At 41.0% G+C, this 18,584-nt stretch overlaps 1 protein-coding gene across 1 annotated transcript in view; it reads right to left on the bottom strand.

Moving 5' to 3' along the window:
- VPS41 (VPS41, HOPS complex subunit) overlaps window positions 1–18,584 on the bottom strand; it is a 169,635-nt gene that overhangs the window by 129,630 nt on the left and 21,421 nt on the right. The window contains exons 3-4 of the mRNA XM_006020447.1: window positions 9,243–9,350; window positions 6,625–6,702 (exon numbers count right to left, since the gene is read on the bottom strand). Of these exons, the coding sequence (XP_006020509.1) occupies window positions 6,625–6,702; window positions 9,243–9,350 (186 nt within the window). The remainder of the gene's footprint in view (window positions 1–6,624; window positions 6,703–9,242; window positions 9,351–18,584) is intronic.

Raw genomic sequence — 18,584 nt, 5'->3', positions numbered from 1 at the left:
CCCACAACCCACCCTGCAGACTTACCCCTACCAACTCTACTCCCCCCATCCTGGCATGGACCCCGCTAAAGAAGAGTATCTTTGACCCAGTAGTATTACAGGCAGCCTGAGAGACAGAGGCAGAAGCACATAAATGAGAAAATGCTCCCTGCACGGTGCTGCACTCCTATTTGGACACCAGGGCTAGGGACAGACATTACATATAAACTGGTTTAAGTGATCAGAAACTGGTTTAAATCTGTGATAAAACAGATGTTCAGTGCATATAAACCAGTTTGAAAATGGCTGAAACTGGTTTGAGATAAGCCTGGTTGAATGTAGTATCAAACTTAAATAGTTTGGGTCAAACTGGTTTGTGTAATGTCTGTCCCAAACCCAGTCTGGTTCAAGCTAAACCAGACACCCCCCAGCATCCCAGCATGCTCTCTGGCCTGGGCAGGGCTCTCTATTCCCCAGCACGGATGGCTCCTTCCCTCTGCTCCCTCGCTGCAGCTCTGGCAGAGACTTGCAGGCACAGCAGGGTCTGCTGGCTTCCCCGTTCCCCCTCCCCCCGCTCTCACCACTCACTGCTTAAGCAGAGATCCCTTCTTCCTCTCTCCCACAGCATGGACTGCAGCCAGCATTTGGTATGCTACTTAATGCTGTGTAAGGCTGATAGGGCAGTGTCCACTTAGGGCTTTTTGGAGGTAATCAACAGCTCAGATGGTAATGTCCCTGCATTTCTTCCTTTGGAAAAAGCTGTTTAAGAAGAGCTTGTAATGAGTGAGGCTTTATTTTCTGATAAGGTGTTAAATGCTGATAACAGAGCTGATAAATGCCCTGTTATCAAGAGGAGGATCCCTCTCTAATCAGAGGTCCTGCCAGGGCCTGGCCATGGCCTGCTCAGCTCAGCTCTGTGCAAGGGAAGGGAGGGCTGCTCTAGTATCTCTGTGATGTCTGTCTGGTTACAAAACTGATTTAGTCTAGCCAGGTTAGATTAACCTACAAAGACTGACTAAATTGAGGCTCAGGCTTTTTGAATGCCTGTCCCTAGCCCAGATGGCACAACTGTGGTCTGCCTGTCAGAGCTTCAATCAAGCTGTGGTGTAATATTTTTACTGATGGCTAAACACTGTGATGCACTTTGCTGACAGCCATTTGCAGCCTAGTTGTTTTTTTTCAGAACTGACAGTCACTAAATTTATTGACAGTTGGCAACCCTGGTTTTGCTGCTCACAATGTGTCTGATAAAAGTTTACTCCAAAGGCAATCGTGACAAAAAAAGACATGAGGATATGCAGAGTATCCATAAGAGCTCTTTGCTTTTAACTTTATTACATATCTAACAACATCAAAAGGGCAATTAGGTTGTGAACTCTGCCTTAGTTGAGTTCAGTGTCAGACCCTTTTATCAGGAAGGGTCATTGACACAAGAAAATAAAAGTTAAGACAGATCCACAAAGCATTTTGTACACTTTGAACCATCCAGGACACCAAATAACCTCATTTTAAGAACAAATATTTAATATTAATCTGAATAAAAGAGTAGACCCAAATGGATTTAAAAGGGTTTCTGTTGTTATTTTTTTTTTTAAACTCAGAAATGAATTACACAGATCTTATTAGTTGCCACACAGCTAATTCTGAAGACCAAAGTCCAAAAGAATAAAATGTTGAGTCCTACATTGAAGAGAGTGGAAGAGCCAGTTATAAACCATATAATTCAACTAAAATTTCACTACTGGCATCAGAGAACTAATTAGAAAGGAAATAAAGCTGAGTATTTCATGGGCAGTTGAAATATGGGCAGAGGACTTAAATCTTGTTTAAACTACAATATTTTTCTTCATTTCCCTGAGCCATATAAAGCAAAACTTCTTTTCTGGAAGGAATCATGAAGTGGATACATGCATCTCCAGCCTTATGTATGACAAAGCAGCCAGAGAACTGGCTGGCCTTCTACAAGAGTCAGAAATTGGCTCAGATTGCACATCAATTCAGTATTTGTCAACACCATCCTAGCGCCCCAAATCATACTACTGCTCTGCCCAGATCTTTACTCTAAATTCTGTTCTGTTTCCTTTCACTGATAAATCTTTTTCTGCAGTCAGACAGTGACAACTAAAATGATGTAGTTAAAGTTAAACAGAGAATTTTAAGTAGCCTATCAAAACAAGTGACACTGTGTGAGAGTTTAGACTACGATGATACAAAAGTTTCATTCAAAGTAGCATCTTTACTATACAATCAACTGCTAAGAGTTATCTTGGTCAAAGAATGCTGTATGATTTCACTTGCAACAATTAGCTAGGTTCCAGCTCCTCCCTAGTCATACTATCTGATACAGAAGAGCTACTTCAGTATAAAACTTGTAATCTCTATTTGAAGAAAGTCCTTTCAAAGGTATTTCAAGCCTTGAATGAGCCTTGGCAGCATTGACTTCAACCTGTTGATACACCAGGTTTCCTGCCTATACCTTCCTTGAGGTAGGCAAGACAACTGGCCCCAAACTAAGAAATATCCCAGACCTTTAAAAGGTCTAAGTACAATCATTCCACAGCTAAAAACCAAGTCACCTTTGAACATCCATGTTAGCAAGGGAGAATCTGGTGACTGTTCTCTCTGCCAGCCACATTCACAAAATTATTTTAACTTTGAGACATCAAATATTAAAAAAAAAAAAAAATGTTTAGGCCCGAGAAGTTTGCAAAACATGTTTTAAAAATTCTGCAAGTAAGGAGGTAACTCCTAAATATTTAATGCTTCTTCAAAAATTCTTCCAGGTCTTGAATGCCCTCAGAAGTGTGACATGCTAACAAATTATTCGATTTCTCCCTACCAAAAAAAAAAGGAGTACTTTAAAACATTAGCTACCTAAATTTGTTTTCTGCACTTATACATCACTGCTGAACAATTAAATATTAAAAAACCCTACTTCTAAAACAGACTATTTCCCCCTTTCTAAGCCAAGTGCAGGATTTCACAGGCACTGGCCAACACTGGTACTATATTTGTTTAAAACATCATGCTTATTAAAACACCTGGAAATAAGGGCAGGCTTTCTTACCCTCTGAACAGGTTTTTGATTTGTTACTTAACTAAATGTGTTTGTACAGCTTTCCTCAAATCTACAAGTCCTTAATCCACAAGATGCCAGTTGAGGCAATAATTACATTAATAAATTGTAGCCAGTCTAAGAGGAAAGAGATGTATAGGCATTTGGAATTAACATGCTGTAAATCGCTTCTGCATCATCCTTTGTCAGTATAGTAGGCTTTTTTTTGCTGCCTTTTAGTCATAATTTAACACATTTGACACATTTCATCTCACTCAATGCACTGAACCCTAATACAAAAGAACACCAGTTTGTCAACGGCACGTGATTTGAAGATGAGTATCAGTTAATCTTAGGTGGCTGACAGTGACAAAGACAGCCATGCTGGTGACAGCAAAGGGAACCTAAGTGACAAGGAGAGATCAGACCAGGATATTGAGATGGCAGTTGCAATGTCACCAACATGCAGGACCTCACCAAATCCCATGCAATTGTCTCCAAACTGAAAACCTGCAAAACTCTTCCTAGGGTTTAGAAAAAAGTCTCTGTACTCCTCTTCCTGGAAACACAGGAATTGCTACTTGAACAGACCAGTGAGCTAACTGGTCCAGCAGTCTGTATCAAATGCTTCAGAAAGATGATGCATAAACCCCACTCTGCCCAATGTACACACACCCCAACCCTGAAAAGAGTGCTACTGACTTCCATTGAAACCAGTCACAGAATATAGTTAATCACCTTGAGTAAGTCTTTGCAGAACTGAAGCCAACGCTAGCAATTATGAGAGAACCTAATGTTAGGAAATGCTGCTGGTTTGCATTTTAGCTCAAGAACAATTTCAAATCAATACCGGGTAGACAGTCATAAGCAAATTATTGCAACACAGCCACATGTTTGTAGGGATGTACCCAAGGTTAGGAGGGAGAGAACGAACAAGCAGAGTGGAAAAACAGAAAATAAAAGGAAAACATGGGAAGCAACAAGGAAGCTTTTCATTTCTGTTGTACAACAATTACATCAGTTAGTGTGTCAGTTTCTGGAGAAGTTTATATGGCAACGTCCCTTAGCCCAGGTCTCAAATGAGGAATGGATGTTCCTGTTCTTGGCTACCCTGTAACTCATAAAAAGGGACAGAATTCTGTTAGCCCTGAAAATAAATAATCTTATGTCTAAATCAAGCATCTTTACCATCTATTACATTTACCTACTAACATCACAAGCAACATCTAAGATTTCTTTAAATATATGTTTCCTTTTTTCTAACCGCTTGTTTACTGCATGCTCTTGACAGTGTCTGGCCTCTGAAAGGTTTAACCAAGGTCCTGTGGCAACTCTCCCTTTTGTTGTGAGGGAGGAGCCTTGTTCTGTTTTTTAATCTTCACAAACTCACAACCTTGTGCTGAAGTTTCCAAGGGAAAAAACTCAAAGAGAAAGGAAAGCTATATGTAACACACTTCTCCTGCGTTATGAAGCAAGATCTCCATTCAATAATCTAACAACTTCAGAAACTGTTCAGGCCAGGCAACTGATTATGGCATGGTAAAAAACAGGTTGGGGAAGACAACTAACCTCCAGTGGCTAAAGAATAAGGTGACTCTCCCCGTCTCACAGAACAGCATTCAAACTTCTACATTTAAGCCCAGAAGGGGCACTTCACCATTGCTGCGTTTCACAGGCAAGCAAGTTCTTTGTTTTAGACTCGTTGATGGCTACCAAAGCTCTATTTGTAAACCTACAAGTTTGATAACAGTGGGCAGGAAAAAAAGGTCTTCCTCCTCTTCTTCTTTCAACCTTGTATTTATTTATTTTGGAGCAAATTTGTTTAGAGTTTTCTTTACCGAAAGAGAGAGAGACAAAGCCTGGAAAACTAGCTCAGCAGGGCAAACATTTAGAAGGCTTATCAGCAAGTGAAAACAGGCTTTTGAAAACACTTATATAAACCCACCTTAACTTTATTTTAAGCACAGAACAGTAGCTATTGGTAGCACTCAATGTTATAAAATACACTTATCCAGCCATCCATCAAAAAGGAGTGTTGTTGCCTCATTGTTTCCTTTTAGACAAGACACTTCCCTCTTCTGCTCTGACCCTATAATGGGATCTGTTCAGGTTTTATGCCCAGGCAGCGATTAATTAAAAAAAACAACAATACTTTTTACAGGCAACGTGGTCAACTTGTAGAATTGGGATCTTAGTGATCATTGATTGTAAGGTCAAAAAAAAAGCTTTCCAATTACCTAACACCCTGAGAGTCCATCTGTAGGGTATATGCATGAACTCCAAGGCAGATGCATTTAAAGTCCAATTCCACTGGAGGGAGGAAAGAGGGAGTAGTTGACTTTGATGAGTTTGGGAACAATCCCTCAAGCATAAATTAGAGATTAAACTATTTTCTGCTACACACATTCTAATTTTAATCTAATATTTTGAAATAAATCAGACTGGCATGAAAAGAGTATGGTGTTTTAAGCAAATGGCACATGTGCAAAGTAATCAGAATATGGAAAGCAGCCACCAGTCAAAGACTTTCTTCTCTTGAAATGCACTCAGTTTGTACCCTGTTGGGCTGATTGAGCATACAAAAGTTAAAAGAAATAGAACACCATTAACTTGACTTTTACTAATACCCAGTAAGGTCACTGTCAATCTGACCACTACAGTATATAAAATTTCCTTCAAAGGTTGTTTCTAGGAGGTTGGCTTTTTTTTTTTTTTTTTGCAACAATTGTATAATTAGATTTTTCAAAAATAAAAATATAACCTTCGACCTTTCACATGCAGCTAGCTGTGTCAGCTTCAGAACACATGTTCTATTTTGCAAACATGTCAACATGGTGTGATGGATACTTTGACAAGTGCTGATGTTGCTATGAAAAAACACGATCTCTGCCCACTGAAATTTGCTAGGGGGAAAAAAACCAAACTTGGCTAATTTCCTCCTCCTTCCCTCCCTCTCCAGTACCAAACAGAAATTCACTAAATCTCTATACTTTAAAAAAACGGATTTAAGACTAAAAAAAAAAAAAAAAAGGTTTAAGTTCATTACTTCACTCGTCCTCTGAATCTAGGAACCACAATAAAAAAAAAAAAGTCTGCCTCTTCTCCTCAATCAATACAATCCCTTAAGAGTTCAAGCTTCAAAACATTCACATAAAATATTAGCTTTATATATTTGCAGTAGATAAACTGAACTAGCAAGACAATCAATCAATTTTCAATTACTTTTGGCATCTCGATAAGATGATAGTGCACATACTAACAATCAACAATAGTCTGCTAATGAGCAGGCTCATACCTTATGGGAATCATGAACCTTTCAAGTGGGTAATTAACAATAATTATTTGCAATAAATATGTATTTTTCTGTAGTCATGATCAGTATATAGTGTTTGTAATCTGAGGTGTATTCACACGAGACACTTGGTTGTACTGTCTTATTCCAGGCTGTGTCCATATACTCTTAGATTAGGAATTTCTGAAATGCATTTATAAAATTGCAGGTGTACTGAGAGCCATATCTTTATTTACTTGCAAGCACAGCACAATATTTTATGTCCCAGTAGACTTGTTCTAAATTATGTTGTACTTACAACGTCAAACTTTTGGGTGATGTTTCCCTGGACGTCAAGTAAATAAACCTTGCCATAATGTGTTCCCAGGGCTAAAAACTGGAGAGAGAGCGAGAGAGAGAGAGAGAGAGAGAGAGAGAGAGAGGGAGGCAGATTAAATAAATACAACATTACGAGTACAAGCAGCTAAAGATCTTTAAGATGTTTAGCAGATTAATGATTAAAGGTGCCCTAAAAGAAAATATTCCATGGACAAAGCTTATTGTAGCTGTTCCTGAAGAATAAAACAGGGCTTGAAGCCCATATTATTGTGATAGTGCAAGTTAGCTGTCAGAATGAGTCATGAGGACCCTCATCTACTGACAACTAATGGTGTGTCTGCAGTCTGTATACACTGCCTGATGGACTGTGGCAGCAAATTAAAAATGCAGTGTGAAAGCAGGGACTAACATACACTTGAAAACAAAGCCATGGAAGTGATTAAGGAATTAGTTATAGTTTTGGTTTTAACTCTCCTTTGCCATTCAAAGAAATATTTAACACACAAAAATACCACTATTTGGTTAGGCCAGTAGTACACATATGTAATGTGAAAAGGTAGTCTAAGCTTTGTTTAAATGTACCTATCATCCAGCTGAGTTTACTTTCCTTAGGTAACACTTCTACAATTAACACTGGGTACATCCACAAAATAAATGAAATTTTCCTGTGTCAAACGATAACCTACATTTTTTTTTAAATCTTAACATGTTTATCTAGTAACTTTGAGACCCACTGTTAATTGAACTGTGTGAACTAGCCCTAAACAAAGCAGGAGAAACTTCAGTACTATTTGACAGATGACAGAGAGATTTTTTCTCTTTCTTTTGGCATTACTCAAATAGTATGGGCTCCTAAATTCTCTGTATTTCACTGCATGTAAGCATGCTTCATTGCAACCTATAATGAAATGCTCAAATTTACAGGCACTACTAAGCGTGTCAGTCAAGCAGCACAATCTTTAAAAAATAACCTTATAGAAAGTCAAGGTTTAAAAGGATTTATCAAAATGGAATTGCTTAAAATGAAATTTCAGTTCAGGCACTTAAAATATGAAGCTACATTAAAGAGGAGTCAAAAAAGGGAAAGAAGGGGTTCATTAGAAATTCATCCCCTGCAATGCCTTTCACTCCTGCAAGGTTGCCTTTTTTCAGGAAGAAAAAAGTCCCCCGGGTAAAAAAATCAATACTGGTTAATAAAACATCAGGTGTGCAGACATAACTAGGTATGACTATTCCACTGCACAGGCCTGCTTGAATGCACCAGGTGCCATGACGATTAGTCATCCAGTGCAGACAGCGAGCCTGGTGAAAATATGATGCTTTAGCATTGAAAGAAAAAAATAATTCTGGGGAGAAATTAGTCTGAATAGAAGAAACCAGACTTTGGTACTTCCAACAAAGCCAAATTGCATTAAATCAGAGATACATGTGCAATAGGGCAGTAATTTTATTCAGGTTGACTCTTTTCTAGAGTATGATTCAAAAACAAAACCTACCATCCATGTTTATTTTTAAGCTTTCTATTGTAAGACACCTATTCCTAAAAGACCCCAATACCCTAGCTTCGAACAATATTGATCCTTCTCATAAATAGTGTATCTAGTTTGCTAGAAGACTAGAAGTGTTTGGATAGTTAAAACAGCTCTACTGTGGTGTCACTTTTTGTGCTGCTATACTTAAAGGTGTACCTGTGCACTTCCATATATACATAAACGTTATTCATTTGTTAGCCAGGATGTAAAAAGGTCGTTGGATCAGTAGCAGTTTTGGCCAATTTTCCAAATGCCAGTTTAATTTTAAGAAAGTCTAAAGGTTTGTGAGAGAGACTTGTGGTCTTCATCGGTACTATCACAAAAATGTTAAAATTAAAAGTATGATCTTAAACCATCATAAACAGAGCAACTCCATAGTACTTTGAGTAAAAGAAATAAACTGCATATTCTGAACCCTGCATGTAGTATTTAACAGACAGATACCACAACAGCAGCTGTTAAGGAGTCATTACTAGCTTTCAAAAAGTGCTAAAAAATGCACACAAGAATACTATAAGTATTAGGTTTTTTTAACATAAAAAACAATAGGTGTTTTGTAAAGTCATGCACGTGTGACTTTCAAGTATCCTGTACTTTATCTTTGGCATATTAAAGACATTTTGTCTGTCCCTTTTTTTTCTTAATCTCACAAAACTGTTCTTTTATTCTCACGACTAAATTCTTTTTTTCCCAACCCCGCATATCAAACTTCAATGTTTTCTTAGTAAAGAAACTAGATGGAGGGGAGGGAGAAGGATCCTGAACTGAATACATACCAAGTACAATTCATTTGTAAAAGCTTATTTTAATTATTTTATTTTCCATGATAGTAACAATACCTCACTTGTCTTCCACAGATAAACACTCCCTAAACCAACCTCCAGCATGATCGAGTTTGTACAGTTGAACTGTTCAAAACGAATAAGCACAATAGATGCCAAGGTCCTTACTGAATAAAATGCAGCTGAGATCATATTGTCAAAGGGAAGAACATATGCACAAAAAGATATTTAAAAATCAGCAAAACAATGTCTGAATTTCCCAGCCCTGCAAGGTGAGAGAATACCTTTTCATGCACGGTCATGCAACTGGCTACATCCTTCTGAAGAATTTCAGACACTCCATTAGTAAGCCTTTCATATTTCAGCTTGGGTTCTTCTTCACTTTCATCTTCCTACATTATTAAGAGATTAAGAGAGAAAGATTATTTTAACAACTTCAAATTTATATTTTAAAAAATGGTTAAAAATTCCCATAGACCATCACAGAGCAACAGCCACAGATGGTTCCTTTTGATCTCTCAACAGCCACTACAACTGAAAGCCAAACTTCCATGTTTCATTCCAGTTATTCATACCAGAGTACTGGATGCAAATAAATACTGTAAATACATAAATCAATACAATTATACTATACAGAGGCACTTAGTTGACAAGCAGGGGGAAATGTACATGAGTACTTAGCAAAATGGAAGCTAGTCATTCCCAATTAAGAAAAAAAATATAAATATGAATATGGTAAAGGTGGTGATGATATAATAAGATATGCAGCTATAGCCAATTATAGCTCTGAGCCAAAGCATGCATGCTATAAGAAACTTGAGGACCTTTACAAGATGCTGCACCTCTGTAGGAAGGACAGACACAAAATGCTGTAAATAAAAATAAAAATATCGGCTAGGAATATGTTAATTGTATAGAATGCCTCAATGGCTTTATGTTAAAACCAAAGAGAAAACCACACACAATCCAGTAGAAACATGCTGCTGCAAACTGTGAAGGGAGATCTGGATGCCATACGGCTAATATGAATGAACTGTGACCTAGAACCCTTCTAGAGCCTCAAATCTACCCTGTCATTACCCCTTTAAGCTAAGTACTGACATTCAAAAAAGCCCAAGCCTGAACCAATTCAATCTTTGCAGGTTACTCTAACCTGCGTAGAATGAACTGGCAAGCAAGTGAACAGATATTCACTTTCAATTCCGGAAACTCAGGCACATGCCTGCAGTGGCTCAGGCCAGAAGCTGGGGGCATTAGAGTAACCCTCTCTTCTCTACAGTGGCCAAGGGAAGCTGATCGGGGAGGGGCGGGAAGAGAGTTGTGGGTGGGAACAGGCTCCAGAAGGCCCAAGTATGATTGGGGAGAGGTTTAAACCCCAACCCTGGCCTGCAAGAAGCACCGCTGGGATGTGCCTGGAGGTAGAGAGGGAGGGCGGGGGAAGCAGCCCTTGCCAGGCTTTTGTGGGGATGGGGGGAAGAATTGTGACCAGACTGAAAGGCTTAAGCAGCGAGAGCAGGGGCAGGGCCAAACCCTGGCCCTAGGCCTGAGGTGCAGGGGGGGAGGGGGGGGAGGGAGGGAGAACCACAAGGAAGGGGGGGTGGCAGGGACCTCCAGGAAGTCCTCCAATGTCTAGTTCAGCCCCTGCCCGAGACTTGACCAGACCCTCCAGTAGAAGCACTAGACTCTAAAGAGCAGAGGGTATGCTTGCTGGAGGGCTCTGTACTGCTGGGGAAAAAAATTACCAAGGGCTTCCTGCTGCCAGTTTTCCCCCTCGTCCCACAGTGGGGCCCAGCACTGCATCCCTCCAGCCATGAGCCCCAAGGCAGTGCTGCAGAGTCCCCTCCCCTTGTTCCCATGGCGGAGGAAGACGAGGTAGAGAGCCCAGCCCGCCACAGCGGCTGCATGACAGCCCAACCCAGCCTGGGCACAGGGAGCTGGGAGCACAGAGTTTTCTCTCCCTGCCCCACAACAGCCAGTAGTATCCCCTGGTGCCCCAGTGGGGGCCTAGCACTGCACCCCTCCAGCCCTGAGGCTGCACTGCACAGAGCATCCCTCAGCCCTGCAGCAAGGAAGGAGGAGAGCCCTCTGTGACAGCTCAGTCCAACCTGGGCGCAGAAAGCCAGGAGCAATCTGGGGGCACAGCTCCTGTGGCCCCAGCCCGAGCTACAGCTGGCTTGGAAGGGCCCTGCCCCAGCAGCATGGCCAGCCCCTCCACACCTGCCCTCAGCCCCTCCACACCTGCCCCGCCAACCACCCACCTTGCCCAGGACAGGGGCTGGGGGGGGTGGCTACGGGGGATATGCAGTGATGGTGCTAATGGAGGTTTGGGGGGGGGGGTTATGGCTACCCCAAAATTCACCTTAGCCCCCAGAGCCACCCCTCCCAACCCTGTGACCACGGCTCTGCCCACCCTGCTCCCACCTGCAGTGCAGCCCCCTCTAAACCCCCACAGTGGGAAGAGGCTTGCACTTCCCAGCTAGATGCCAGCCAGCATGACCCCCTAAGGCAAAGAGGGCAGGGAGGGAGTTTATTCCCTCCCCTCGGGGAACCCGAGGTGGGGTCTGCCTGGTTGGGGTGCAGTAGCCCCTAATAGGGACACTCAGCTTGCATGGGGGCAAGCACCAGAGACAGCAGCTGAGGCTAGCAGACCCTGGCTGCAGTCTCCCCACGGGAGAGGGGGGTGGAATAAGCCCCCTCCCTGCCCCCTTCACCTCAGGGTGCCATGCCAGTTGGCATCTGGCCACACCTCCCATCCCTGCCACTGGAGTGGTGGTGGGGAAGGGGACCCTGATAGAGGCTGCTATGCCCCAGCCAGGCAGACCCAGGCTGCAGTACCCTGGGGGGAAAGGGGAGGAAGGCAGAAATAAACCCCATCCCTACCTGCTTCACCTTAGAGGGCTACACTAGCTGGTATCTGGCCACGCTCCCCATCCCTGCTCTGGCTACAGAGCAAAGCAGTGGGGCCAGCCCTGCTCTCTGGAGCAGACAGCACAGCCCAGCCCAGGGCTGCAGAGCATGCTGTGATGCTGGAGGACTCTGATTTACCTTGAACCAGGAAGGGGTCTGGGACAGAAGTTCCATAAACTGGTTTGACCTCAGTCAGTTAAGCCTGATGCTACATTCAACAAGGTTTATCTTAAGCCAGTTTCCACCATTTTTAAATTGGTTTATGTGCACTGAACTTCTGTTCTGTTACAGGCTTAAAACCAGCTTCTGATCACTTAAACCAGTTTATATATAACTTCTGTCCCTAGCTTTAAGCAGGCTAAGTCATCCAGTCAGTACTAAGAACTAAGGAAAGGGAAAAGGCATAAGTGAACAGAAAGGAGAAAGAGCTAAGAAACAAAGGAAGCAAGCTAGAGAGAGAATCCAGCTGCAGATCTCTCATAAAAGAATGCTTGAGGTGCAGTATACTGCTCAGGTTACATGTGTTCATATGTTACAAAATAGCCTCTCTCAGTAAAATAGACACTTCCAACAGATACATTTCATATTTAATATTGTCATTTGAGCCTATATGTACCAATGGATCCCCTCTATAAAAAGGTATTTCTGCAAATAATGATATCCACACTTCCAATTACAATAAAAAATACCATTAAAAAAAATGTATCATGAAGATGTCATGTACATATAAAACATACTATTCTTTTTTATTTCTCGCCCTGATACATATCATTGCTGTGCCCAGTTAAAACAGCTGCTATGTTCTACACCACTGATGGGCAAAGTTATTCCAACACCTACCTCAAAAAAAAGTGCGCAAGATTTAATTAATACACATAAAGCATGAGCCAGACAGATACGATTTACCTTACCTAATTATTTTAAAGGTTACATAAACTCCCAATAGAAATAGCTTAAAAAAAAAACAACACACATTCAAGCTTATCATGAAGTAAAAACAACAGAAAAAACAAGGCTTGTCGTCTGAATTAAAAACCAATACAATTATTTGCAATGTGTTATCATCACCCATTTTATGCTATACTTTTACACAAAACAAACACAAATATATGAAATTATGGTAGAAATTCAGTATTTTATACCATCAACTTATCATGCACATTCTAGAATAAAAGGATTTCAAAAAAATTTATTATTTGAGAGTTTTGTGGCAGAATACGAAAGGGATTAATATAGGGACATCAACAAGCCATGACGTCGTAGTCTAAGGCAAAGTGTCAAAACGTCCACCAAAAAACATTTTATTCAGTAAATCCAACACTGAACAAAGTTGTAACCAGTCAGAATGACAAAGTCAAATTACTTGCTTCTACATGCTTAACAGAAGAAAATTGTAACAAAGAAAAAGCAAAAGTGTGGGGGGGGGGGGTGGGTTACATTTTGCTGCAATTAATACATCCCTGCAATCACTGTTATAAATTTTACACTTGAAATGCATGGGTAATCTCTGCATCCTGGAATAAATGTGCAAAGCAAAAATTGAATTCTGGGCATCTAGTGTTTATAATAAAATTCCACATGTTGCTGAAGTCTGGACATCAAATGTGCAACCAATGTGAAAAGTTAATTCTAGTCTCTTGAGTATTTTGCATAAAAGCATTCATCCACGGGCCATTAGATAAAGTTACTGTAAATAAGTTTTGCCTGTCTTATTTATGAGTGAAAAACTAAATCTCTCTTGCACATGCATATACAAAAATATATACTTTCAAAACTCAGCGCACTGAAGCATTCTGCCAGGCCTCAAGAAACGGTAAATAAAAATGAAAAACTTCAACTATTAAGCACAATGATGTACCCATTTCATGCTTTTATGACAGGTATCTTTTATATGTTAAGTAACAGACTAGGGTAAAGGCAAATTCGAGAGAAATTTTTGCCCCTTGCTGTAAACAAAGGAAATGAAAAATTATTTTTTAAACCGCGAGATTACTCTATTGCTAAAGACTATATATTACATTCTAAATGAGAGAAAACATCAAGTCCATTTACTATACTGAAGTTTAGCATTTTTAAGCTATTTTTCTACTAGGAAAAGCTCTTATGGAACCTGAACTTCTAAGGTAAACACAAGCCAACGTTAATAAAAAGGAAATCAATAATTTTTGTTAAATTTTAATAATCCTGCAAACCTACAAATAAAACCATCAGCAGCCTGAGTTGAGATGACAGTTAGCTACGTTTCTATGACAACCTGGTGGAATAGTACAAGTCCTGACTTGCAGCAAAGCTAAGATATGAACAGAGTGACATTTACCCCATACAAGAAAACTCACAGCTTTCCTTTAAAAAAAATAAATTAATTAAAAAAAAAAAAAAATCAATTTCTCAACTAACATGGATTTTTACTAAGTGTATGGCACTTTTAATTAAAGACAAGTCCTTTAAACCATCCTAGAGGATTCACAAACATTTGAAAATAAATTTTGTACTACTGTTACTTGAACTGCAGCTTAACATTGAACATTTCTGTTGCATAGAAAACTAGCATTTTTTTTTTTAAAAAGCAGAGTTCTGAAATTCTTGCCCTATCTTTCACTAAATGTTATTCAAATGAAAACTTAAGAGGTCCAAAGTTCAAATGTTAAAAAAATATACTTTTACACACCGAGTTTAGGAGCTCTCTGCAAATCTGATTCAAATCTGGGTTGAAGAAGAGAGGGGAAATAAGGAAAGAAACAGAACAACCATGTTACAGCATAACTAATTACCAATTTGTAGACTACAGGAAGACCAATTTAAACCTCATTTTTCATTTGTTTATCTGCTGTTCCATTCTCCATTTCTTGTGCCGAAAACGAAAAGCACTCGAGATATTTTCCTAGTTACTTGTGAACGTTTCCCACATAGAAAACTGATGCAATTAACCAATTGTATCAAAGCTATAGCTGCTGTCAATACCCAATTCTTTAGGGCAAATGGAAAGATGCTTTTCTTTCCATTCCTCAAAAAACTGTGCGTGGGTAGCTGGTGACCAACTCTACTCAAAAGCAAAACAAACAGAAGAGGGCTAAAGATGTGGTACAATGTCTTAAAAGTGCCAATTCAGCTAAAAGATCACTCATCTGTGTTAATACTACAGACCTACGCTACATAACCTAACTCTCAAGAGATGTTCTTCAAGGGTCAATCCTAGCTTTGTCTACAGGACTACATAGTTAGAAACCCTTGCAAAGGGAAAAACTAAGAAGAGGTCCTTACAGAAACAGTATCAAGCAAGAACCTGTGGGCAGTTCAAGTTTTCCCATTAGTGTATATTCATTCCTCCTGCATAAGCTTTGCCCACAGGACAGTCTGTCATGGGAACTACATGCTTTACTGGTTGCAGATACCCTAATTACGTTATGGACATTGACAGTGAAGTGCCATCCTTCCTGCATGGCTTGTCTTTATAAGTTTCAAAGCCTATGTAGTGTGCTGTAAACAAAGCCTTAGTGGAAATAAACGTAATATATTAAAACATTGTTTGTCTTCATTTCTAATGGATTCTAACTAATCCTATGGCCCTATATTTTTAAGCTCAGAACCAGCAAAGCAGATAAACCTGCATGAACTTGATGAGCAAGTAATTTTGTTGAAGGGTGTTGACTCAGGTGCTCAAAAGTTTCTCATGTGTTGATGCACACTAATCTATTCACTCTTACCTGGGCATATCTGGAAGGAAGGGGAAATCTTAACTCTCACCAGCAACTCTCCTTAGACTTTCCTTCAAGTACTTCTCAATTTCAAAAAGAACCTGCAGCTTTGCCAAAATGCCACATTTCAAGATATACCCAAAAAGAAAGTTTCTCTCACACAGTATATCTAATTATTTTATGCTTCAGGAACATAAGTCAAGTCTGATACTGTAGTCATTCTCTTGGCAACACTTCCAGGTGCTCAGTATTGCCTTCTTTGGATTTAGAGCACAAGCGTTTTCCAGGGAGGATGCTACATACTACATTCTAACACCAACTTTTCCTTGCACTTACATACAGAAAGCATGTAAGCTAGCGATTCTCAATTAGGGTAAAATTCACAGCATCCTGGGATGTCCCGAGAGCCCTGGAGGGTGCCAAAGGTACAGGGAGGAGGTGCATGAAATAAGTACAGCCTCTTCTCTTAAGCACATTCATTGCAACGCAGGCTCTGCTCTGTCATCTGCTTCTCCTCCTTCGTGGCCCCTTTGCAAGGAGGTAAGCACTATAATAATTTTTTTTTTTTTAAATGGGGTGCCAGTTAATTCACCAGAGTTATGGAGGGCTTCCTCAACTCTAAAAAGCTTGAGAACCACTGACCTAAGGGAACTAGGTAGATTCAGCTGGCCAGCTTTGGACCTTTCAGTAGTGAATCTAAGACCAATAACAGAAATTTGAGCTAGCAAGTTGGTTTATTTGTGCTCTAGTTCTGGCCACTTTTGTTTAGGAACCATGAAAACTTGTAAGCAAAACCAACAAAATAACTGACTCCAATTATTCTCTTACTTGTTCTAGGCCTATAAAGGTTCAGAGCTTCTTACAGTTATGCGCAGTGCATAAAACTTATCCTTTGTGTGCTGGCTCATAGTAGCTTCACTTGTAGCAAGAATTCTTCAAAAGGCAAAAAAAAGATAACAAGACTTCTGTACTTTTGCACAATATCCAGGGAGAATTACTTGCTTCTCTCTATACATGGAAGGACAAAGGTCATCAAAACACATCTAAGAGAACTCAAGTTACCAAGATAAATCTATGGTTGCCTATACACATACTTGAAAAACCTTACTCTTTTCCACTTTGTAGGCCAACATTCATCCTTCTCCCCTCCAAACTATTCCATTGCTGGGACTCCACTTATCTTCAGACAAGTTTTAGAAAGGGCTGAAGAAGAGTTGGCTCTATGCTGTACTCAAGGTTCGATGCCTCTATGTCTCAGGCACAGCCTCCAAATCTTCTTCCAACTTGAGTTATAAAGGGACCAAACTCCTTCTAAAACAAGTATTTACAATTTAGAGGGTGCCCAGTGCAGCACTTGAATCTAATTAACTTTTGCAGCTAGATCCCTGACAGGCTGGGGAAAAAAACAAAAAAGCCACAGCCATTACAGCTGCAAGAGAAAATACTTTCTTGGTTCTGGAAAGGTGATTAGCACTAAGCCCATAGCCAAGCACAGGAGAGCACTATTCTGATCCTGTGGCTGAGGGAGCTGCTGATCCAGAGGTGGGGGGATGGGGACTCCATCTGCAGAACAGAATTTAAACATATGCCTTTCCTCCCCCACAAGGATGCAAGGGGCTGAAGGGACATCTGCACCTCTTGTAAGAAGCCTCCCAGCATAAGTGATATTATCTCTGCCCTCCTCAGCTAGAGACAGACATTACACATAAACCGGTTTAAGTGATCAGAAACTAGTTTAAACCTGTAACAGAACAGACACTGGGTGCACATAAACCAGTTTGAAAATGGCCAAAACCAGTTTGAGATAAACCTGGCTGAATGTAGCATCAGACTTACCCGACTCGGCTCAAACCAGTTTATGAAGTGTCTGTCTCAGACCCCTTGCTGGTTTAAGTTAAATCAGACTCCCCCAGAATCGCAGTATGCTGTCTGGGCTGGGTGGAGCTCTGCTCCACTGAGCTGGGCTGGCTCCTCCACTCTGGTCTCTACAGAGCAGGGGCAGTCTGTGGTCAGATGCTGCCTCCCATGGCCCCTGAGGCAAATTCCTCCCTCTGTCCCCTCTCCCCTTCCCCACCTCCACTGGCAAACTCTGGGGACTACAGCTAGGGTTTGCCAGCCCCAGCCACACCACCAAGACTTACCTGCAGTCTGGCAGGGATGAAGTTAATTCCTTCCTCTGTCCCCTCTCTCACCCAGAACCCATGGGGGCTTGCCTGCAGCCAGGCAGGGAGGAGATTAATTCCACAGCATATCCCAGAGCAGGGGGAGAAGGAGAGGCAAGTTAGCCCCCTGTGCACAGATCCAAGCCCTGCACCTGTGAGCCCAGAGCTAAGATTTGCAGGACCAGACTGGGAGGTGGGAAGTGTTGACATTCAGCACACATGTTGGAGACCTAGTTAAGGGAAGTTGCAGACAGCTTCACCAAAGAATGTAGAGAGCTACATTTACATTATAAAGCAGAACGTGGAAAAGGTGGGAATACCTAAACAAAGCCTTTTTGAATGCCTGGCTGTCAGGAGACACTGCCCCCAGGATTAGTAAAACTAATTCTTGACACTTTAAGTTAGACTAAGTTGTGTATGCTGTGTTTTACTGGTTTGTATCTTGCTTAGGCAAAGATTTTTGGTAGTTCCCTATTGTATGCTTTGCAAATTGGTGTGTTCAATACATGACTGCTTCAGAGTGTCATGACCCAAAAGGCATGATTGTGTGTGTGCTTCGGCACCAGAATTATCCCCGTCAAGTTGCAGAGCATTGCACGGGAGAGTTTCCTGTAGCAAGAGGAAACCCCGGTGCAGGGACCAGTTTCCAGCCTTTTCTGCAGCTTCTTTTGCAGAGTGCATTGCTCGAGTTGCAAGAGGAATGCACGGTGCAAAAGAGTTCCCGCCACCGGTATGCAAATTCGTTCTCTGTGATTGGCTAGTGCTAAATTATTCACACGTGGCGGCTAGCGATTGGCCTGTTAGCCGTATAAGAGGCTTGAGCAGTTTCCTCCCAAGCCGAAGAGGACTCCACATCCATCTC

This window comes from Alligator sinensis, unplaced genomic scaffold, assembly GCF_000455745.1.
Source record: "Alligator sinensis unplaced genomic scaffold, ASM45574v1 scaffold254_1, whole genome shotgun sequence".
Lineage (NCBI taxonomy): Eukaryota > Metazoa > Chordata > Crocodylia > Alligatoridae > Alligator > Alligator sinensis.
The sequence above is the reverse complement of the archived record's forward strand: the minus strand, read 5'-3'. Positions and strand labels throughout refer to the sequence as shown.